The following is a 24,159-nucleotide window of genomic DNA, read 5'->3' as shown; positions in this document are numbered from 1 at the left end:
AATTTTGCAAATAATACATTAAAGGTAGCACTGACTAAAGCTAGTATAGGCTCAACTTATCAACTGAATAATGAAACAGCAAACGCTGGTTCCCTATTTTGTCTTTACGTGCACAGCTATTTCGCTAGCAAACATGAAAGCTAAGCTTATTTGCAGTACAGCGCCACCAGGCTTAGGGTTAAATAGCGCCCCGCCACAAGTGCAACGCTTGTAGTAAATAAGACCGTCAGAGTTTTGTCAAGAGCTGGAGGCGGCAAGAAATATGACAGAGACGGCCGCCTCATAATTCTCTATGCAGGAAAACCCCTGCTGCGAATACCAAATGTGATTATTTTTTGCTATTATTCGGCTGAATACATTCGGTGGCCGAACCTTCAGTGGATCCCTAGGTAGAATTAATGTTTTTATTAAATTAAACTTGTCACCTTTCGGCAAAATTCGCAGTTTTTACCTCAAAATAGGTGACCTATGTGAATCATGTAGATCTGCAAAAAAAATATTTTTTGGGGGGGTCTACATCTCATCTCATCCAAGTCACACGATGCCCAAGCTAACATCTTCCTGTCTGCTAAACTCTGCTGCAGTTGAAATAAAACGACTTAAAAAGGTCTTAAGATGGAATAAAATAAAATAACATAGAAATAACTTCTATGTTGCGATAGTTTCTCAACAGGATTTTACAGGGTTCGTTCAAACTATCGTAATTCTTGAACTATATGTGCAATCGAAAAAGATCCAACAGTTTCTAAAGGCAGAGAAGTTGCACTCTCTAGCCATTTAGGGTTATTACGGTAGTTCACCAAAAAAACAAATGCATTGACCTCAAAGTGTCATGGAGTGATTTGAAGAGAAGCAGTATTTTAGCGGTGTTTTATACTTTAGTGAGTTTCTGTACATATATGTTTGTGATCGTGAAATGTCACGAAGACCATCTAGACTAGGGTAACCAATCCACCTAAAAGTTTAATCGAGGACGACGATGTAAGTGACGAAGGACTCATTTCTTCTTCTGAACCAGGGTATGGAGGTTAGTTCTAGCAAATTTACCTGATAGAACATCGACAACATCGACAACACATAACTACACATAATTAGATGATCATTATAAGTATTTAGTGATCGTTAAACTGTTGTTTATTATATCGAGTGGGTACTTTACAACTTCAAGTTTCGTGTTATGAAAAAAAACGAGTCGGCGAGTGGTTTGCCCTAGGCTGCGTTCGTAAATTCACTCTGGAAATCTGATCAGCAGTCATGGAATGCCTCGTCCAATCAAATTACTTGGTCCCTTTATGACGTTGAGCCCAGTGTGCCCTCCCGAATTTACGAACGCTGCCCGAGACTGTCTCGCGTCCCCCTTTACCTTGCTTCTATGCTGCTTCTATAACATCAGGATCAGACACAGGGCGAGACTTTCAAAATAAACCTTTTTAATGGCTTCTGTGTGCTTTAGACTTGCGTAGAATCTATTTTATTTTTATTTAAAAAGTCAGACCGGAAAATGTATTATTGTCGCCAGACCCACTGCGTGGGAATACGACGCGTGCAGATGAGAGACAACATATAAAACAAAACTTGCACTTATTGCTCGTATGACATTGGTTAAGCTGCGCCCAAAACCTTCTTCAAACTTGCAGTGGTAGCAACGGTGTGTGTTTTAGTAAATATAGCGTGTGTGTGTGTGGCCCTCCTGTGAGAGGTGTGTGTGTGTGCCATATCTCAGTATGTAGGCTATGCAGTGTAAGTAAGTGTGTGAGTTTATTCTGTTATTTATGCTATTATATCTAGTAATGTGTTGAGAAGCAATGGAAATGAATCAAGAAATTGATAGAGTAGGCTAACTTACATTATCATTGTTCTATATGCAACAGAACAGATCACCCAGCATTGCTAATGAAAAGAATCAACGAATGTGAGTCAGGGTCTACCAATACTTGCTCAATAGGTCTTAAAATCTATTAAAAGTGGTCTTATAAAGATCTTAAATGTAACTTGTTGAAACCTGCAGGAACCCGCATAATTATTTTGAGAACAGGTTGCTTACATTAATTATGAGGGTGTTACGGTCAGGGCCATCGCTACACAGGCATCATTGTTAGACCACTGTTAATGCTAGAGCTAACCATCTACGGGCAAAAAAAAAAGTGTCACCTTTTTGGACCATCGCCAGTTTGCACCCCTGATTGTTAATTGCTATTTGGTACAGGGTTGGTACAAAGTAAAAGGCTTAAGAGAATAAATGAATGAATGGCAAACTGATGAAGTCTGGCTGGGGCTGTAGCTTCTGTTACATTGAGGAATGGTGCAGTTGACACTTTTGTCTTGGTCTCCCTCTGTCTAGCGCACCAGTATAAGCTGGCTGTGGAGCGGTATGAGTGGAACAAACTGCAGAGCGTCAAATCCATCGTTCCCATGATCCACCTCTCCTGGAACATGTCCAGGAACATCAAAGTGTCCGACCACAAGCTGTTTGAGATGATGAAGTGAGTCACACATACACAAATACACACTGGCTCACGCACACTCGCAAACACACACACACACACACACACACACTCGCACACACGCACGCACACACACACACACACACACACACACACACACTCTGTCTCGCGTTGTCTTTCTTTTTTTCTCGTATAGCGCATCCACATTCTCACGTGCACACACAGCTAACCCCCCCCCTCCCCCCTCTGTGTGTCAGGTACTGTCTACTACGGACCCTGAAGCAGTGTCAGATGCTGAGGGAGCTGCTGCTGGCTGCAGGGAAGGAGTTGGTGTGGCACGGGAGGAGCAGGGACGAGCCCGCTCACTACTGCAGCATCTGTGAGGTACACACTCCTCATGGACTGTGGTGTCCTGGGTTTTCCTGGTTCCATTTTGGTCCTTAAGGTCTTTCCCCTTAGCCCTTCTGCATGCACAGCTCTGAAAGGCCTGGCCAGGGGGGAACGGTGCTTCCAGTGGTAGAAGCTCCCCTCTTCTATCCTCATACTCACCACTCGCTCCCCCCCCCCCTCTCTCTTTCTCTCTCTCTCTCTCTCTCTCTGTCTGTCCTAGGTGGAGGTGTTTGACCTGCTGTTTGTGACCAGTGAAAGTAACAGCCGTAAGACGTACGTGGTGCACTGTCAGGACTGTGCCCGCAGGGGGAGCTCTAACCTGGACAACTTTGTGGTGCTGGAGCAGTACAACATCGATGACCTGATGCAGGTCTACGACCAGTTCACACTCGTAAGTCTACCATAATGCACTCTAGTTAGTCCATGAGTGCACACTAGTGATGCAGTTCATAATAGTATTGTGCAAGGAATATATCCACACATGAAGGTGAAAGTTATTTATGTTGTGTTCTGATCTGATCCTCCCTCTCCTTCACAGGCTCCTCCTCTGCCTTCCTCCTCTTGACTGTAACATGATATTGTTCTGAGGACAGTAAGAATCCCACAGACTTGCGGAATCCTCTGGAACCTATTTTTTTTCTGATATTCAGGAAGTGAGCCAGCAGTCCTCCACTGCTCTTTGTAGCTAGTAGCTATCCCACAAGGCAGCTGTGTGAAAGCTGTTTGTCTATGCAACCTGCCCAGAGCGGATTGCCACCCCCTAGTGGACTGGAGGGGGTGGCTGTTACTCCCGCCACCACAACCAGACTGTTCTAATGCTGGCTCAGCTGTACTTCTTTAGAAAACTCACAAAACAGACAAAAAATAGGATGGAAAAAACGTTTTTGTATATATTATGTTAGAACTGGCAACAACATCACACAAAGACTACTGACTTGATTAATTGTTCCTTTTTTGTATTCTGTTTGTGGGCTGATGCTCACATTCTTATTGCGTTTGCCCCCCCAATACCCCCCTTCCCTAAATGAATAACTAGCATAGCTGGTCTTTTGTATGTTTGATAGATAGAAGTCTCTTCGGGCAAAAAAGAAGACAAAAGTTTTGTAATGTGAAGAGTTATAGTGATATAATTTTTTACTGCTTTTTATGTTTTATCACGTCTTGTTATTTTTCGAACCATGATGTTGATTTTTGGATTTCTTAGGTTAAAAAGAGGAAACAATAAGAGAAAAAACAGCCAAGTCACCAGAGATATGGGTTGCACATAGATTTAGGAATAAACTTTAATTTGTGATTTTGTTCTGTTTCTAATCTTGATGTAAATTTACACTATTTATAAATGCATATTTATTGCTTGAGAATATTTGTTGATGGAATGCTGTAATTTCTTTCCAGAGTACCTGCCATTAAATTTGAAGGCGTCGTGTCATTTTCAACACGGCCCCTCATACGTTTTCTATAGAAATAAAACAGCTTAGCAAGCATTGTACAGAGACTCTCCTTGAAATGGTTTTATTGTTTGAAGGATGTTTTATGCGTCATTAAACAAAAATTGTCTTTATTTACATTTGAACCTCCCGTGCTTTCTTTGCAACACTTGTTTGGTAGTAGATTTTTCCAAATAAAATACCATACCGGCCCATGAACTGAGAGAGCACACTATAGTATACACACTAGTATACATGCTAGTATACACCGAGGAGAGGTCTGTCATGGACTCCATTTTGTCAACACCAATATGTGTCACCTAGTAGCTATGTTAGCAAAGTTATCCCCAGCTGTGGCATCACTGTCCACTGTTTTAGTCCCGCCATTTCTCTGTAGCTGAGGCACTCTGGGTGCTGTAGTTGTAGTCCAGCTAGACTTCAGTATCCCTGATCATATCGGCACTCAGGGTACCTGTAGGAGAAGAGTGGGCTGCAAGGCCTCAGTGGTCTGAGACGGTCCATCAGAGTTTGTACTGCTGCCATTATCTTCCAGTCAGGCTGAGTGGTGTTCATGCACGCACCCAGCAGGAGGGGCACATCTCTGGCCAGACGTCCTCCCGCAGCCTCCCCTGCTAAAACAAATACATTTTAATATATACAGTATATCTCAAAAGTGAGTACACCCTTTAGATTTTTTCAAATATTCTGTCATATCCTTTCAGGGGATAACACTATCTTAATGAAACTTTGATATAACTTAAAGTAGTCAGTGTGCTGCTTGAATAACAGTATAGATTTATTGTCCATTGAAAATTACTCAGTACACAGCTGTTAATGTCTAAACAGCTGGCAACAAAAGTGAGTACCGGTACACCCCATAGTGAACATGTCTAAATTGTGCCCAAAGTGTCAATATTTTGTGTGACCACCATTGTTATCTAGCACTGCTTTAACCCTCCTGGGCATGGAATTCACCAGAGCTGCACAGGTTGCTTCTGGAATCTTCTTCCACTCCTCCATGATGACATCACGGAGCCCACAGATGTTGGACACCTTGCACTCCACCTTCCTCTTGAGGATGCCCACATGTGCTCAATTGGGTTTAGGTCTGGAGACATACTTGGCCAGTCCATCACCTTAACCTTCAGCTTCTTCAGCAAGGCCGTTGTCATCTTGGAGGTGTGTTTAGGGTCATTATCATGTTGGAAAACTGCCCTAAAAAAACGGCCCAGTTTCCGAAGAGAGGGGATCATGCTCTGCTGCAGGATGTCACAGTATATATTGGAATTCATGTGTCCCTCAATGAAATGCAGCTCCCCAGTGCCGGCAGCACTCATGCAGCCCCAGACCATGATGCTGCCACCACCATGCTTGACTGTAGGCAAAACACATTTGTCTTGGTACTCCTCACCAGGGTGCCGCCACACACGCCGTACACCATCTGACCCAAACAGGTTTATTTTGGTCTCATCAGACCACAGGACATGGTTCCAGTAACTCATGTTCTTGGATTCATTGTCTTCAGCAAACTGTTTGCGGGCTTTCTTATGCATCGGTTTCAGAAGAGGCTTCTGTCTGGGGCGACGGCCATACAAACCGATTTGATGCAGTGTGCGGCGTATGGTCTGGGCACTGACAGGCTGACATCCCACTTCTGCAACCTCTGCAGCAATGCTGGAAGCACTCGCACGTCTATTTTTGGAAACCAACCTCTGGATATGACGCTGAGCACGTGGACTCAACTTCTTTGGTCGACCCTGGCGAGGCCTGTTCCGAGTGGAACCTGTCCTGGAAAACCGCTGTATGATCTTAGCCACTGTGCTGCAACTCATTTTCAGGGTGTTGGCAATCTTCTTATAGCTAAGGCCATCTTTGTGAAGCGCAATAATCCTTATTTTCAGCCGCTCAGAGAGTTCCTTGCCATGAGGTGCCATGTTGTCCAGCATTCAGAGAGAATTGTGCCAAAAACACAAAATGTAATGAATGAATGAATGAATGAACAGCCCTGCTTATCATTTACACCTGAATCCTTGTAACACTAACGAGTCACATGACACCAGGGCGGGAAAACAACATCATTGGGCACAATTAGGACATGTTCACTATAGTATTGGGTGTACTCACTTTTGTTGCCAGCTGTTTAGACATTAACAGCTGTGTACTGAGTAATTTTCAAAGGACAATAAATCTATACTGTTATTCAAGCAGCACACTGACTACTTTAAGTTATATCAAAGTTTCAGTAGGATAATGTTATCCCCTGAAAGGATATAACAGAATATTTGCAAAAATCTAAAGGGTGTACTCACTTTTGAGATATACTGTACATACAAACATACATAAACATACATAAAAGGTGCCCTTTTGGCTGCCTACCTATGGTCAGTGAGAGAGAAGAGTTAAGATGGTACAGCAGAGGTAGAAAAACAAAGAAGCAGCTGGCCACCTACCCTCTTCTGCCTCCCTGTCCCTGGAGGTCAGCAGCAGGCTGGGGAGGAGGTCTCGGCACAGCAGGGTGAAACTCTGGGAGGGTCTGACGGAGCTGCAGGGAGGCGCCTGGGGGCAGCGGGACACACCCAAACCCAGGCAGGAAAAGATGTCACTACCAGGGCCTGATGGTGAGGGAGGGTCAGGGGGAAACCCTATGAGAGATGGTGAGAGAGTGTGACTGTGGAGGAAGTGCACGTGGACACACACACACACACACCTGCCTGCAATATCAGTAAATGACTTTCATGTTTATCTACACGTCAGTAACTCCAGATTGAAATATTAACACACAAGGTTAGTAATGGTGTTGCAGTGGAGCTGGCTGTCATTGTAGGAGTTAACCGTCAGGACACAGCTGCACTCCACTATCAGTCTGCGTGGGTGTCATACTGCTGTATACCCTGTGGGGGTGCCCATTAGCCCTGTAATGTAAACCCTGATTGTCAACTTTGTGAAATACCACCTTACAAAACATATCATAACATGCCACAGCAAGGATCCCTGCCATAACAAAGGCAGGATGCCTCATTAAATGCTCCCGCAGTGCCTCCATTGATCATTCTCTCAACAAAATCCCATTGTTTGTCTTTGTGATACGACTTCTGGATTACGAAGAAAGAACCTCACTCCATCCTTTGAACTCGCTGCTCTGTTCATTGCTTTGATTCTTCTCAATGTTGCTTTGATCTGTCTGTAAATAATAAATAAATCTCACTGTTACGGTTATATTTTATTCATCTTTTTTGTTGGTAATTACCCCTGCGCAACAGCACATGGCATCTCGCAAAGTGATGGTCTACCAACTATAATTACTATCAAACTAAGGAGAGACCAGACATAAACAATCGCTGGATGGAAAAAGGGGAAGTTTCTTCGTCGACAGTTTCTAAAAAGAGGAAGAGATACAGTGTGTACTTCCTCTGTGATTATCAGCAGCTATTACTAGTTAGTGTAACCTGCTATATCCGTCATGTCAGAGTGATCCTCAGGGGAGTTTGGGATCTTGATTAAACCTCAATAATAACGGTGCATCAGCCTATAGGGATGGTTCTGGAAAGTCCCGACATGTGTGTGTTTTGACAAACCTCACTCGGTTCCTCAATCAGTCTAACAGAGCAATAATTCTCAGTTCACATGCTCCACACAACATAAGCTTGAGGTTAAGGCTATTTAGCTAGTAACCTCTCCACTCACCCTGCTCCAGGTCTATGACTCCTATGGTGCTGGCATCTGTAATGAACACCCTTCCGTCCTCCAGCAGCCCAAACATGTCTTCCCCCAGACGGGTGTAGTAGAGACGGAATCCCAGGCTGTTGGAGCTCAGGTCCTGGGTGAGTTGGATCAGCTGGAAGGCTGCGTCTGCCCTCTGCTCTATGGAGGCTTTGTGAAGGCCAGACAGAGGCCTGGAGCTTGACCAGACCATCAACCTGCCACATGACCCATGGTAGCGGGGGAAAGGCCAGCCCTCGGTGCCTGGGAACATCTAGGAAAACGTTGAGATAATAAGGGGAGATGAGGAGAGAGGGTTCGAGAGGCCTCTGTTTTATCTCCAGATATCATTTGGCGAATGGACACAACTGGTGCTTTTCCACTACAGGGCCAGCCCGGGTCGACCCGGGTCAGCCCTGTTCTTGTGAGGCCTACCTGAAGTACGAGTGGGTGTTGATTGACAGCCAGAGTGTAGAGTAGGCGGAGTTTGTCTTTCTCAGAGAAGTGTTTCATCTGGATGCTTCCCACGTCTATGACCTCAGCGTAGCGACGCACCACGCGGTCCAGCAGCCTCTGGGAGGGGCAGCGCAGCAGGGGAGGGGACAAACCCTGGGGAGGGAGGGGGTTGGATGACAGCTCACACACCTAGTTGGGGGCCTTAGGGCTATATGAGGCTATGTTTGTGCAAATTTGTGCAAAAGCACCGAATTTGGCCCAGATGTAGCTCAGAGTATGCTCTAATGATTTAGCCAGGGCGCCCGAGCCAGCGACCACTGGGGTCGCCATGGCGGCCAAATCAGTATGGCCGCCCTCCGAAAAAGGTTTTGGCTATAATAACTTTTGAACCAAATTAGCTTCAAATAAAAACGTTATTTATTTATGTTTCTTGGCCATTAGAAACACATTGGAATGCTTATATTTATAATTGGGTGTGTCTGGACCCCTAATTTGCATATTTCCAAGATGGCGGCTCCCTGAAAATGAGTTTTACCATAACTTTTATTTATTTTTTATCCAATATTGACCCATTTTGAATGTTGGGGAGCATGTGGGAGGGCCAGATTTCTGCTGGACAATAAAGGCTTGACAGTATTCCAGTTATTATGGCGAAAGTGACAAGGAAATTCACGGTGACCCACAAGTATCACCGCAGACGCCGGCCGTATCCTGTCAGGACCATGACCACCCGCAGTCAGGTTCGGGCCAGCGACTGTTTCTTTGAGCGGCTGGCCCCCGAGGTCTTTGAGATGATCCTGGACAGACTCTCTGGTGGGTTCTGTTTGCTTTGGACATTTTTCAGGATGGGTGAATTATGATTATTTAGATGAGACATATCTATGAGGCTTAACTATTCTGATTGAAGCCGTTACCAGGGGCAGGGTACTAAATGGTCTTACATATGTATAGCTCCAATGACGTGCATCTGAATTAATGAGATGTTTCTCCCTGCCTCGTTGTTTGTTGTGGTAAAGTGTTGCAGATCAGTGTGTTGAGCATGGTGTCCAAGGCCATCAGTCGCCGCATCATGGGCTATGTCTCCACTCAGACCTGGAGGAAGAGGACCATCGTACAGGGGTGTCATCACTCCACCGAGGTGTCCTCACTAGAACACTACACATCGCTGGGTGAGAGGCTCCTCAACAGCTTTATTTGATTAATTTACCTTTATTTTACTTAGTTGGTTGGCCAAGAACACACATGTTTATAATAAACTAATATTCAGAGCCACATTATTTCTGCTGTAATTCTTTATCAGGTAGATAGACCAAAGTATTATTTCTATCTCCTTTCATAGGGGGTCCGATGAGGAAAGCAAGTGGTCCTGGTTGGCAAATATAGTCACTATGTTACATTCTTGTTGTTTTTGCTCATTGTTTCAGGTTTATTGTTCAAGAGATGTACCCTCTTGCTGCCAACAAAGGATAGGCTAACGTTCATATATAGCAAGTTTTCACAGGTAAGACAGAGAGGTGAGGGAGGACAGATGAGGCAATGTTTAGCTGTGTGTGCTCTACAAACATTCTCACATTTCTAAACAAACCAAACAGTTGACAACATTGAATAGATTGTTATTTTCTAGTTAACCTTACTTAGACTAACACAGTTGTTACCTCCCACTCAGGTTCCTTGCTTCATGATGGAAGAGTGCATTAAATCAGTGCAATGCCAAGGCTTCTCCAGCTATGGAGCGTTTCTACAGGTGAGAGCCTAGTTACAAAGAACATCAGACAATTTAATATCAAAGGCTGAATCCTGTATTGAGATGGTTAATGTTTGACTGACAGACATTGATAGCCGGCTGGGAGGAGCTGGCGTGGCCCAGAGTTTTCAACTTCCTGTGCGACTTCACAAATCTACCCCAGAAAATCATGTCAGTGGTCACAGGAAAGCCAGGTGAGTGTCTGTCCCTATAAGAGAGAGAGAGAGAGAGAGAGAGAGAGAGAGAGAGAGAGAGAGAGAGAGAGAGAGAGAGAGAGAAACAAACAAAAAGGCTAATTGAAAGAGTGTGAGAGACGTGAGTGATCCGTATGTCTTTTTTCTCCCTCAGGTTCATGTCAGCTGTTGGAGCAACAGATCCGTCTGTTCTGCAGACAGGTTCTGTTGGACCCCTGGAAGAACAGCAAGGACACTCTGTTCTGGCTGACCCGCATCCTGAAACCCTGGCCCATTGTCAGCCAAGCCCGGCTGCTGTTCATCCTCTACGGACCACTGCTACCAGACGGTGAGAGGGACAACATGGGCCTTCTCGGTTTCTACCTTAAAAAAACTGGTTGCACTTTTGTACAGTATATAAATCACTTGTTAGTAATTACATGGTGAAATTCTAATGTTAATAATAACAAATGAAATGCTTGTTTTTTGGTTGGCCAGAGTTGCAAGGCAAAGTGTATGTGTAGTGTAAGGGAATGTTCTTTCCAGGTTCGCTAGGCTGGCAGGAGCAGCGGCGTGCTGGGGTGGCCCAGTCCGACCTGGCCAAGGCTCTCATCCTGCTACACAGCGACCTGGAAGCCAAAGATTGGACCAGCGACACCATAATGGCCATCCTGGAGGAGCTCATAGGTAACTGCAGTAGCCCAGAGGACTTGGCAACTTTGAATGATTATATTTTACACACCCAGGAATGGTAGACAAACCTTTTACACTCTTTTGTCTGTATACTGTATATACTGTATGTCTGGTCAGTCCACACGTACAGTATGTACCATTACCATAGGATTATAGATTTCACTAAGCAAATGGTGAGTGCACCATCATGTGCGATGATGACTGATGTATAGATGATTCACTTACCTTAAGCCTGGTACACATATAAGGATTTTCTGATTCAGATAGACCCCACACATGAAGATAAAAAATCATGGATTGAACAGTCTTGATCGTATTGTGTGTGGTGTGCTCCAATATACAACCACATGCATAAAGATCTGTCCTCCGACAGTCTGGAGTCTCGCGTGAACAGGGTAGTAGTACCCTGACTGACCTGTAGAGGCAGCCATGTGCTACAGGGAAAATAAAGTGCAGAAGAACGAAAAGAAGAAGACGCGTCAGTCAGCTGGCTTCTTGATTGGCTACATTCCATTCCACGTCACAATCGGACTTGGGAGTTGTCAGTTTTGACCACAGACAAGAAGACTTTTGATCATAAATATTGAACACGTCTAATATTTACGATCGTCGGCCCCGACCATTTTCCGAGCAGATTGTCGGGAGAAATTGACTCTTAACACACCTCACACCACAGGATAATCTTGTAGGATAATCTTTAGAGCCATCCGATAATCGGGCGTTTGCTGTCCTTGGTCGGAAGGGGGGAAATTGGGCCAAAATCGGCCAGATTATCTTTATGTGTGTACCGGGCTGCGATAAATGTACTGCGCTTGTAAGTCGCTTTGGATAAAGGCGTCTGCTAAATGTCAAAAATGTTAATGTAAAGTGTGAATGCTGTGTGTATGAATGACAGTTGTTTTGTTTTGTGCTGGTTCTGTTGGCCTCCAGTCCTTCCCCAGGCATGGCACATGGAGAATGTGGCTCGTCTGTTGTTGCTGTGTGGGAACAGCGTGTGCTACAGCGTGCTGGCCAGCAAGGCCCTCAATGGACGCCTGTTTGAGAGCTCACGACTCTTTGTGTACCTCACACTGGTCAGTCACTGCTGCTAAATAACTTTATTATCTGCTCTAGGGTTCCGGTATCTTTTAACCTAAGAGACACATTTCCCCCATTTTGTGCCCACTTAACGGAAGGTACTGCCTGAACCGGCCTGAGCTACTGACATTTCTGGTTACCCCTCTCAGGTGTGTGAGAAGGACGGGTACTGCATGAACTGGTCCGTCAGGATGGTGCAGCAGGTGTGTGAGGTGTTCTCCTCCTCTGCTGACAAGTGGTCCTTCATCCAGGCCGTGGAAAACATGTTCTCAGACGTTGCCATGGAGATGTACGAGATTATGGTGGCTGGTGAGTTGTTATAGGCACTTAGACTATCGTATCAGATCAGGGTCCAGATTCCTTCAAGCTTTGTGGCACTAAAATAATCTTAAAGTTAAGGGCATATTATTTGGGAACACATTAATAGAAAAACAGTTAAAATAAGTAGACATATGCGGATTTCTAACTGTCAACGATCTTGTCACAGATAACGATCAAGAAGACTTGGAGATCTTCCAGAGCCTCTGCTGCCTCCTCAACGCCAGTGCTCACCTCCACCTCCTCCCTGATTCTCTACATGTTCCTCACAAAAGAGTGAGATCGAGGAGAGGAGTAGTTACATTGTAATGAATTTAAACCATTTGATCTCTGTCTTCCTTACATATAAAGAACATATAGGGAATATTGTATATTGTAACAAGGTGTTTGAATTATTCCCCCTGTATATTATTTCCTGTAATTCCCAAGGTGGCATTGTCTGGCTAAGGTTGGTCCCCCAACCACACCCTCCTGTTACACAGACATGTGTTGAGGTGAAAGTTATTCTCTGACCGGAAGGTTGTGATTTCTGTTCTGAGTTCGTAAAAGTGTGACAACACCTTTCCCCTCGATATCCAGCGAACACCTGTACATGCTCAGATACCGGCTGTTGTTGGCACTCCGTGTAATGTGGTTCACCATTTTGACGGCATCTTTCAAAGTATCATCAAGCACTGGCTCCACATCCTTGGCTGCTAATGCCTCCATGCAAAAAGCAGTGGTTCCATGTCACATTCGGAGCCCTCACGAATTCTCTTCACCACCCCTGAATGTTTCCTGGTCATGGAGGCAGCGCCATCAGTTGTGATTCCCATGCACTGTTCCCAGTTTAGGCCCACCAAACCCAAGTACAAATCCAGTTCTGAAAATGTCCTCTGCATTTGTAGCGGTAGGGAGATCTCTACTTCAGAGAAATTGCTCCTGTAAGTCTCCCTCCCATACATGTCACATAAAAAAGTAAAATGACATGGTTAGAAATATCTGTGGATCCATCCATCTGTAAAGCATAGTACTTATGTATGTTATTTTTGGTTCTTTATAACACTCTTGGCGATCATTAGGCGGAGGTGCCACATATCAGCCTTTTGGGTTTTCTTGCCTCCTCCTGCACTGTTTATTTATTGTGTTCTGTCAACTGTGTACCTTCTAAATGTGTGCTAAATAAATAAAATATTTTTTTTTTAAATAATTTAAATGGTAAGCACTTGCCTGGATGGGCAATGGGGTCTTATGTCACCAGACATTTCTTCAATGCGCCGACCGATGGTATCATTCGATAGTGGTATGGTCCTCAGCTTATCCGCTGCCGATTGATCTAGCACCTGTCTGACCATGTCCATGGCTGCAGGTAAGTGAAGCTCTTCTGCTATTGTGTGGGGTATTTTCTCCTTTGCAATAAGGTGAGCTACGTGGTAAGATGCGCGGAGTGCCTGTGCTTGTTTGGAACATGATGATGTTAGGCGCTTCTGCGATGCCCTTAGCTCCTGGAGTCATCTTTGAAAGTACTCGACAGGTTTGTCTTTGTTCATGGGATGTTTTGTTTTCAAATGACGTTTACATTTGGATGGTTTCATGCTGTCTTGTGCGAGCACATCACCACATACCACTCACTGGGGTTTCAGTCCCTTTTTATCAATGTAGGTAAATCCAAATGTAACATACTCTGGGTCAAATTTGCGCTTTGCCATATTTAGCTTGTGCTCAAATGACAGTGTCGTAGAAAACTTTTTACAGTAGAAAGGCTGATTACAATAGGCTCTACCAATATTGCTTGCCTTGCTTCCACAATTTCTACAAGATACAACTGGACATATTGTGATAAAATATGTGGGTCCCCTGATTTAGGGGCATTGGTAAAATGTCAGGAGAGGGAGCGCACAAAACACACAGCCAGAAAGGTGTATTATAAAAGCCACTTTATTATTATGGGCGATGATCAGGCGGACATTGATTCGGAGGACGGCATAGTTCAATAAGTTAGACTTGGTTTCCCTAATTACCATTACAAACAGTGTACAAAAAAGGCACGCTCTATTGGAGCCACAGCACGCTTATAAAGCCACACATAGAAGCATGCTCATATCGAGCCACAGCATAACCAAACCATAAGCTACTAGTCAGTATAAACAAACGCATGATGTCGATTAGCCTCATTAGCTGGCTGGCTAGCATTTGTAAACCGATTCTCAATCGCACGGAGCTACAACGTCCGACTGAATACACACATCAGTGTTGTCAGAATAGTTACAGAATAGTTTAGCTACACTAGTAAAAGTACAAACAAATGCATGTTGTCGATGCGCTAGCTAGCATTCCTTGCTAATACTTACGAGATCACCTCCCCCCATCTTGACAACTAGTCCTCTCGCCGTCCAACAGAGAAATCCGATATGAACAAAATCATAGCTCCCTATGGCACTGAACAAACGTTATCAGCTTTTCGTCATCCATTTTTACATACACGTAGCCTACGTACAGTAAAGTAAATATAAATGTTGGGTTGCCAGATGTCCGGTTTTCAGTGGACAGTGTCTATACAACATGTGTATAATTTGGCTGGTCATTCAGTCGTGCTAGATTAGAAATCTGGCAACCCCGTGCAGCCAAAAACTATATCGTAGATGAGTAAACTAATATAATATATATAGTAATATATAGTAAACTAATATAATATATATACTATAGTATATATTATAAGTATAAATAACGTTACTTGTTCAAAGATTTACACTGAAAAGAAGATGAGGTTTACCAAATGGCATCCATTATCCGTTGTGTCCAGTATGTATTTGAAATATATGATATGAAAATGAAATGATAATGTTGTACATCATAAACCCTTCATGTACTATATCAGACCTTTTGGGTCAGACCTTCAGCCTTTAACTTCTTTCAAAAAAGGAGACAGTCAAAAATGTATGCTCCAGTGACTTCATGCTTGTGTGCAAGTCATAAAGATGGACAGTAACGTGTACAACTACTATTTTCTTCCTCACGTAAGTTATAATTCATCATTCATCATCAGTCATTTTCATAATATTCCAGGATCCCGCTCTCTGCACCTCACAACATTAGCTAGCTAGGCTCCACTATGGCCATCGAGCGTTGCGTCTGCGTTGCGTCCGGAATTGCTGTCAGCCAGGGAACGTTTCTTTTGTAATCAATGAAAGGTGCTCCGTTGCGGCCGCGTTGCGTTGCGGCCGATGGCTGCGTCCAAAGTAAAAATTAGGCAACGTTTGATTTCTGATGGCGAACGCAAACGTATATTTACAATTGTATATTGGTTGTTGGTTATAATTGTATATTGGTTGTTTTCTGGTGTTGTTTTCTTGTTTTGCTCTGTTTGTAGTCTACTTGATGTCTTTTTATCATCAGTTAAATCACCACAGCGGTTAATCCACTTAGATTAGAGAAGATACCAGATTGAGTCGTGATGTGTTTCCGGGTCCAAAGTTGGCTGAGGCGCTGTCTTCGAAATGCCGAAATAATAATAATAATTAATTATATTTATATAGCGCTTTTCTGAGGCTCAAATACCCTGACAATATGGAGAAAACGGGAAAGTGCTGTGTCCCTTGTTGTATGAATAGATCCGAGTCTAAAAAACGATTAAACTGTCATTCTACCGCTGTAGTTCACAGGTACTCTGGTGCGGGGAATTTCTGGTTTGGACTCGGAAATGGCTAAACGTCACTTTTGACGTCAGACTTAACAAGCGGATAGAGAAGATACCAGATTGAGTCTTGACGTGTTTCCGGGTCCAAAGTTGGCTGAGGCGCTGTCTTCGAAATGCCGAAATAATAATAATAATTAATTATATTTATATAGCGCTTTTCCGTTGAGGCGCTGTCTTCGAAATGCCGAAATAATAATAATAATTAATTATATTTATATAGGCCCCGCGGTGGTGTAGCGGTCTAAGCACTGGTCACTAGTGCAAGCTGCCCACCGGGGACTGGGATCGAATCCCAGCTCGCCAGATCCGGATATGGCCGGGGCACACACGGGGAGCGGCATATTGGGCGGCCGCTCCCGAGGTCGGTATAGGAGTATTTCCGGACAAGGATCCGTCGCGCAACACCGCCCCCTGGGTGCCGGAATAACGGTGCTGGGCTCGAGGAGCCAGTCAGCTAGTCTGCCTGGCGGCCTCCTCTGGGACTGCCGGCCACGGGGTCGTGCGGCGGATCCTACGCAATAGGCAGGGGATAATTGGATGCTAGGTTGGGTTCAATTGGCTACCAAATTGGGTGAAAAAAAGGGATAAAATCTGAAAAAACAAAATTAAAAAAAAAAATATATTTATATAGCGCTTTTCCGAGGCTCAATATGGAGAAAACGGGAAAGTGCTGTGTCCCTTGTTGTATGAATAGATCCGAGTCTAAAAAACTATTAAACTGTCATTCTACCGCTGTAGTACACTGGTACTCTGGTGCGGAGAATTTCTGGTTTGGACCCGGAAATGGCTAAACGTCACTTTTGACGTCAGACTTAACAACCGGATAGCTCGTGCCTGGTCGCAGCTATTGCGAATTGTGAATCACCACAGGTGCTTGAAGCTTGTTGCAGAAATGGATGACGAACGGCTGATACACCGTGGTGGGATGTATCTCGGGGGGGGACGAGGCGGCGTACAGGGATGAGGTAGAGCAGAAGAGCAAGCTGTGCAAGGTTAACAACCTGCTGCTAAACAAGTCAAAGACCCAGGAATTCATCGTAGACTTCAGGAGGAAAAAGTCCGAGATCCAGCCCCTGCTCATCGACGGAGAGAGCGTGGAGAGAGTCTCAACCCTCCGATTCCTGGGACATCACATGCGGGATGACCTGGCCTGGAAGGACAACACAAAAGGCACCATCAAGAGGGCACAACAGCGGCTATACACCCTGAGATGCCTCAGGAAAGAACACAACAAGCAGGAGATACTGGTGGCCTTCTACCGCGGCGCAGTGGAGAGCATCCTCACCTACGGCATCTGCAACTGGTTCTACAGCTGCACAACAGCGGAGAGAAACGCGCTACAGAGAGTCGTGAGAACAGCACAGAAGATCACCGGCGCCCCCCTCCCCTCTCTGGAAGAGCTGTACAACACACGCTGTCTCAGGAAGGCCTCCAAGATCTCCAGGGACCCGACCCACCCTGGGCACGTACACTTTATCAGGCTGCCCTCGAAAAGGAGGTACAGGACCCCGGCCGCTAAGACAAACAGACTGAAGAACTGCTTCTACCACAGGGCCGTCAAGGCCCTGAACACAGCAAAGGCCTAAGTTCTGGGCCCAGGACAGTCCGGACGGATTGTATGGCAGCTAGTGCTGAGGCACAAACATGTACATTTCAAGCCTGCAAACTGTGACACTTTAAATAACGTGAAAAAATACTTTTGTGCAATATGACAACCCTAGTTGACTATCTGTGCAGTATAGTACAGTGGATTGTGTACATAGCCTTTATTTATGTAAACCAGCTCCTTACCTTCTTGTGATTTTATTCTTTTTCTAAATGTGTTTTTTTTCCCCTTTCCTAACACCAGGGGAGCCACCCCTCCTAAATTTCGTTGTTTGGTACCTGTACTGTAGCAATGACAAATAAAGTCCATTCCATTCCAAAAAATCTATATTTTTATATGCGACAAATGACGGTGGAGCAGGTACAACGTCAAGTTAATGCAACGCCGATGGCGAGGTGACGCAACGCTGGTGGTGGAGCCAGCCTGTAATATTCTACAGTAGCTCGCTATCAAGATAACAATGACTGATGCCTTCTTCTGTTTACACGAACACAGCCCATCATATATGCATTATTTTAATTTCAATTGATAGGAGACATGCTGAAAATAAGGTATTGTCTTGTTTTACTTCAGTCTACAACTACTATTTCCTGCAACGACAACATGTAGGCTACAATTTCCTCAATCTCACGTAAGTCATGTATTATGTCATCACAATATGGCCTCTACCTCTACCTCTAGTAGCGGCACCATTAATTGGGACCTATGCTGTCTCTGCCAATGAGATGCTGATGAACCATTCCAAAGACCCAAGATACAACGACTTGTATCACTAGAATGGGAAAAAAAGATTTCTTAGCTATTGCTAATGTTCTTCCTTCTTCTGTTAATGTTACAATTGATCAGTTGATTGATGGTTCAGGTATTGCAGCAACGCTTAAAACACATAATGCTATGTATCACAAACGCTGTAGAAGCTACTGTAGTAGTTGTCGTGTCAAAAGGGCTCCAAAGTATGACGTTGGCTCCTCCTTAGTAGTGAGTCCTAAAAAGCTTAGATCATGTCAACCCGCCTGTGGCATTCATTGTGTCATAGGGTTAGGTGAGGGGGAGATATGGATGACCTTCACAAGGCAGTAACAGATAATGTTGATTCCAATCTGAAAAGCTGGGCAGAATCCTGTAAACTTTTTTAGCTTCTTGGTAGATTAGTTACACAAGCTTCCGATGTGCACGCAGCAGGTGTGTACTACATGCCAAATGTTATCTCATGTTGCGATATGCAGCAAAACGGCAAGCATCTCATGACACTGCCAGGCCAGGGTGTCAGAAGGGGAAGCATCTACCAGTGAGCGGGGGACAACCTTTGACCATCTAACTATTGCACAAATTGTTGCTCTGGTTGAGGATTCAGATCCTCCTTCACAATCTCCTATTACGGCAACTCTACAGGAACCTTATGAAAGAACGCAGGTGTTTGTGTCTGATTATGAAACCCACACAACAACATTCAAGCAACATCTCCTCAGCTATCTGCCTGAATAGAGTGAACACCAGAAGGGGAGGGAAACCTACATCGCAAACAAGGAACAAGTTGCTAAGAGGAACAATTGGCTCAGGATGAGGCAATTCTGTTGATGAGGGCTGCCTTGGTTTTACACAAGTACTGCTTACAACGAGGCCACACATTTGACGGCTCCTTCCTGTCCAACTGTCTCACAACATCTGTTGCTGACCCCTTACGAGTGTTCAATTATATCGTCCTCCATGGTCCAGAGTTCCTCAAACCCTGTGCAGCTAATACAGAAGATGCCAACCTGCAACCGAGAATGTCAATGTCAGAAGTACAATGCATTTGGCGGCACCCATCACACCTGCAAGACCGACGCAATACGTCACAGCAAGGACATTGACATTTGCCAATCGACCTGACCCAAAAGCAAAAAAAAAAATAAAGTGCATTATGCAAATTAGGGGTCCAGACACACCCAATCATGAATATAAGCATTCTAATGTGTTTCTAATAGTCCAAAAACATAAAATAGACACCAGGCTTGCATTTCTAGATCATTTGGTTCAAAAGTTATAGCCGAAACCTTTTTCAGAGGGCGGCCATATTGATTTGGCCGCCATGGCGACCCCGGTGGTCGTTGGCTCGGGCGCCCTGGCTAAATCATTAGAGCATACTCTGAGCTACATCTGGGTCAAATTTGGTGCTTTTGCACAAATTTGCACAAAAATATCCCTAAGGCCCCCAACTAACCTGTACTTGTTCACATATGCACTCACTGAACACTTTATTAGGAACACCTGAACACCATCTCATTCATTCACCTGTACACATTCTCATTCATTCACCTGTACACCCTCTCATTCATTCAGGTGGTGTAATGGTGTGGGGAATGTTTTCTTGGCACACTTTATGCTTGTTAATAACAATCAATCATCGCTTGAATGCCAGAGCCTATTTGAGTATTGTTGCTGACTATGTGCATCCCTTCATGGCCACAATGAACCCATCTTCTAATGGCTACTTCCAGCATGATAATGCACCATGTCACAAAGCAAAAGTTGTCTCAAACTTGTTTCATGAACGTGACAATGAGTTCGGTGTTCTTCAGTGACCTTCCCAGTCACCGGATCTGAATCCAAGAACACTTTTGGGATGTGATAGAACGGGAGATTCACAGCTTGAAAGTGAACCTGAAAAATCTGCAATCATGTCATCATGGACGAGAATCTCAAAGGAATGTTTCTAACCTCTTGTGGAACCAATGCCATGAAGAATTGAGGCTGTTTTCAGAGCAAAGGGCAGCTAGTATAGTGTTCCTAATAAAGTGTTCAGTGAGTGTATCTCTTTACCTAAACCTACCTTCACCATGTGTGGCAGCAGCAGATGTGATTGGCTCCAGCTCTGGAAGCGAGGCGTGGTCCTGAGGACAGCTTCGATGCTACACGCCCCCCGCCGTCCCACGGAACGACAGATGGAGCGGTCGGAGAACGAGTGCAGGTGGGGGGAGGAGAGGAAGGACAGCACCACCGGTCGCCAGCTCACCGAATCATCTGTCATGTTCCCGAGGAAACTCTGCCTCTCAGCCAATGGGAGGGCATGTTCCGGGGACATCCACCAATCAAACCTTGATTTGGATGGAAAGACTTTAACTGTCACCACCAATCACTGCAGTGTGCTGTCTCAAAGATTGTTGTTTAATCGTGATCAGATGCTGTTTTGCTCTGATTCTTGAGTACTCATATGAGTGATAGGTCCCAGAGCTCATGCCACTGTAATTCTATTTATGTCTGGGTGTTGATTGTGATCTGTTAGGAACACTGGCAACGGAAATATCATTTTTGGCACACGACAGGACCATTGTCGTGTTGTGTGTTTTGGGGCGTAACAACCTTATCTGTATGTGGAGCATGCTCTCATAACCTAAAATACATAAAGATATATTTTATTTAATGATATATTAGGAGAGTCTGGGATTGGTACAATATCTTTGGGCTTTTGAATGAATGATATACACATATATAAGTATGTGGACATAAGTATTGTCTGGGGCTGTTTTCATGATTTGGGCTAGGCCCCTTAGTTCCAGTGAAGGGGAATCTTAATGCTACAGCGTACAATGCCATTCTAGAGAAATGTATGCTTCCAACTTTAATTAATGCCCTTGTGGCTGTGGCCATATTCTAAAATCTAGTAGAAAGTCTTCCCAGAAGAGTGGAAGCTGTTATAGCAACAAAGGTGGGACCAACTCCATATTAATGCCCATCTTTTTGAGAAGTTCAACAAGGACATAATGGGTGTGATGTTCAGGTGTCCCAATACTTTTGTCCATATAGTGTATATAGCCATTCATTATGAAGAATGTAACTTATACATGCCTCATGAGCTATTCTCAACTCTCTTACCCCCATCAAAGCTCAATGCAATTGTTTATGAATGGAATTAATGCAAATTGTACACAAACAAAATATGGTCAAAACTATCATTCTGATCTCATGGATGGTCATTCCTTGCATTCATTGCTCCATCCATGAATTTGAGAGTGTTTACAATTCTCCAGCCCCATCCCTCAGCTGAAGTGTGGTGGGGGACCAGAGTGTGACCAGATTGCCCCTTTAAACGGAGACAGCCCTATTGCACTAAGCTATCTATCTCAACCACTTCTCCTGAGTGAGAGGAAACTGGACTCACCTGATCTGGTCCTTGAAGAACTTCTTGCATATGGAGGTGCCCGCACAGGCGTTGCACTTGTCCAAGCCCAGGAAGGCTCGTCTGAGGGTGAGGGAGGTCTGGTGCGCTGCAGGAGAAGGACCGCCAGCTTCCAGCACTGCCAGAGCCCAAAACAGCCAAACATACACCACCACACACACACTCCTTACACACCTCACACACCCCACTGTCATCTGCCCAGGACGCATCGGGAGCACACACACTCACACGTACATAAACACACAAGAATACATGCACACACACAGACCGTGCTCATGCAACACACGTGCACACTCTAGAACGCTACACATGTCCGCATAACACAACAAAGTATACAGGGGGACAGACACATGCAGCTCAGTAATAAACTTCTCAGCCCCCCTCCCCCCCCCCACCCTCGCTGACCTCCCGCGCCCCACCGAGAGCAGTAACACCTCAACAGGAAACACACAGAGGATGCAGATAACTCAGTCGTCATGGATACGCTTCCTCACCCTTCAGAACTCCGCCGCAACACTGAGGCTGCCATGACCTTCACTGTCCCTGTTCCACCCAAACGTCCTACACCCAGTACACCCAGTACACCCAGTACACCCAGTATACACACAGGCCAGAGACGAAGGCTGCTACCGCACAGTGCTCCGAAGGACAGGACGTCACAGCCACCACAGGACTTGTTAATAGCTGGAGGGAAACTCACTCAAATGTCAACACCATGGCTGCTCTGTGCAAAGGGACTTGGTCTCCACATCACATACTGTATAGAGAATAACAAAGAGAAGCATCAAGAATCCTAACTAACTTCTACACTCATTCAGGGACATGTGTATATTGCCATATTGCCTTACTTATGGATCTGGGATAGTAGTTGACTGATCAAGACTTTTAGTTAAGACTTTTAGTATTAGCTTCCACAGTTACTCTGCAGTGCCTACCAATCTGGAACTTGTAGAACCAGCGAATAGCCAGTAGGTGTCGCCCTAGCTAAGCGTGAGAGAGGTTCCTCAGTGGTGAGTCGAAGCAGGAGTCGAAGCAGCAGTACTAGTCACCCTAGAGAGGAGTCTTTAGAACCACCCACTCACGCACCCACGCATCTCCCCCCCCCCCCCCCCCCCCCCCCCATACACACACACACACACACACACACACACACACACACAATAATGGGTCGGCACCTCAAAGCTGTTCTTATATGCTGGTGTATTCCAGGTTTGTTAGTCACATGATGGGTGATTCAGCGTATGCATTCCATTCCAGTTTGTTTTTGCCCTTATATCCTGTGACTCACACACACGTCTGCACAGAGAACATATGTGAGTATTTTAGGAGAGGAAATGGATGTACAGGAGGGCACAATTATATTCCTCAGATTATGTGGGTCAAGTGTTTTCACCAGCCAAGAAGAAATCACAGTCATTTGTGGAAGTGGTGGTTTTGAGAAAAATGTGATGCATGTTCATGGTATTGATGGAGAAGGAGCAAAGATTAGTATCAACTGAGAAAAACTGTTTAACAAACAAACTGGATGAACAAATAGTGAATGTATCCTCAACTAATAAGATACTGTTCTTTTGGTTGAAGAACTTTGGGATCTTGTTGCTAAGCACTTTGTAACTGAGTATGATACTGTAGGTTATGGCATGCAGTATGTTTCTGATATTAGTTATGTATTTCCATATTCTGGTTTATTTGCTCTCACTCTCCTGATTGTGTTGTCTAATGTTGTCATTTTGGATGAAGTATGGTTGTAAATTGTGTGTATGCAGGGCTCCCTTGTAAAAAAAGACGTTACAAAATAAAGGTTAAAAATAAACAAAAGTCATGGTGATTCGTATTTTTCAGCTTGTAGGGAAGTTGCATTGCATTCTCCATCATAGTAACCTTATTTATCACAAACAGTACAGTGGCGCACACACAGATTTTAATCCACATTTTAACTATTTTTAGTAAGATGTTAATAATTTAAGACAACATCTGGGATTTGGTCAGCTGTTCAGGTTATACCCATGAGGAATAGACTTATACATCTGAGGAGCGTATAACTGTCTGACCTTATCATAACCCAAGAAACACTTTGTTTGGTTTGTTTTGTTTTTGTTTGTAAATAATGTCATCGTAAGAATGTTTATGGCTTTGCAAATTATGTAAAAATGGTTTGGGTGTATTCTAAAATTCTTATTTCAGACTCTTAGTCTTGGCATCCAGAGCTCTGTCTATGAATTTAAGCGGTGGTCACATTCCCCATACATTCCCCATACCTCGACATTACACCAAAACATCCATTTGGCTGCAAGACA

The 24,159-nt window shown here is 44.4% G+C and overlaps 3 protein-coding genes across 3 annotated transcripts in view; 2 read left to right on the top strand and 1 right to left on the bottom strand.

The window, feature by feature from the left end:
• Positions 1–4,338, top strand: part of kdm6a (lysine (K)-specific demethylase 6A) — a gene marked incomplete at its 5' end in the record, with an annotated part of 37,957 nt that extends 33,619 nt beyond the window's left edge. Inside the window, 4 exons of the mRNA XM_080536838.1 lie at positions 2,342–2,483; positions 2,702–2,828; positions 3,055–3,225; positions 3,373–4,338. Of these exons, the coding sequence (XP_080392964.1) occupies positions 2,342–2,483; positions 2,702–2,828; positions 3,055–3,225; positions 3,373–3,399 (467 nt within the window). The 3' untranslated portion in view covers positions 3,400–4,338. The remainder of the gene's footprint in view (positions 1–2,341; positions 2,484–2,701; positions 2,829–3,054; positions 3,226–3,372) is intronic.
• Positions 4,339–4,686: 348 nt separating this feature from the next.
• On the bottom strand, positions 4,687–22,340 carry dipk2b (divergent protein kinase domain 2B; the record flags this gene model as incomplete). The annotated part of the gene is made up of 7 exons (XM_080536837.1): positions 4,687–4,893; positions 6,712–6,903; positions 7,946–8,234; positions 8,396–8,569; positions 20,516–20,780; positions 21,845–21,980; positions 22,268–22,340. The coding sequence occupies 7 exons, from the start codon at positions 22,338–22,340 to the stop codon at positions 4,700–4,702; spliced, it is 1,323 nt and encodes a 440-aa protein (XP_080392963.1). The 3' UTR covers positions 4,687–4,699.
• Positions 9,064–12,933, top strand: LOC308161849 (F-box only protein 47-like; the record flags this gene model as incomplete). Its single annotated transcript, XM_080535927.1, has 11 exons — positions 9,064–9,229; positions 9,433–9,585; positions 9,841–9,917; positions 10,083–10,160; positions 10,246–10,354; positions 10,509–10,682; positions 10,880–11,020; positions 11,957–12,099; positions 12,253–12,412; positions 12,591–12,697; positions 12,904–12,933. The coding sequence occupies 11 exons, from the start codon at positions 9,064–9,066 to the stop codon at positions 12,931–12,933; spliced, it is 1,338 nt and encodes a 445-aa protein (XP_080392053.1).
• Positions 22,341–24,159: the final 1,819 nt, after the last annotated feature.

Source organism: Nansenia antarctica, assembly GCF_963989245.1.
Source record: "Nansenia antarctica genome assembly, chromosome: 7".
Taxonomy (NCBI): Eukaryota; Metazoa; Chordata; class Actinopteri; order Argentiniformes; family Microstomatidae; genus Nansenia; species Nansenia antarctica.
Note: the sequence above shows the minus strand (reverse complement) of the source record. Positions and strands in the feature narration are given on the sequence as shown.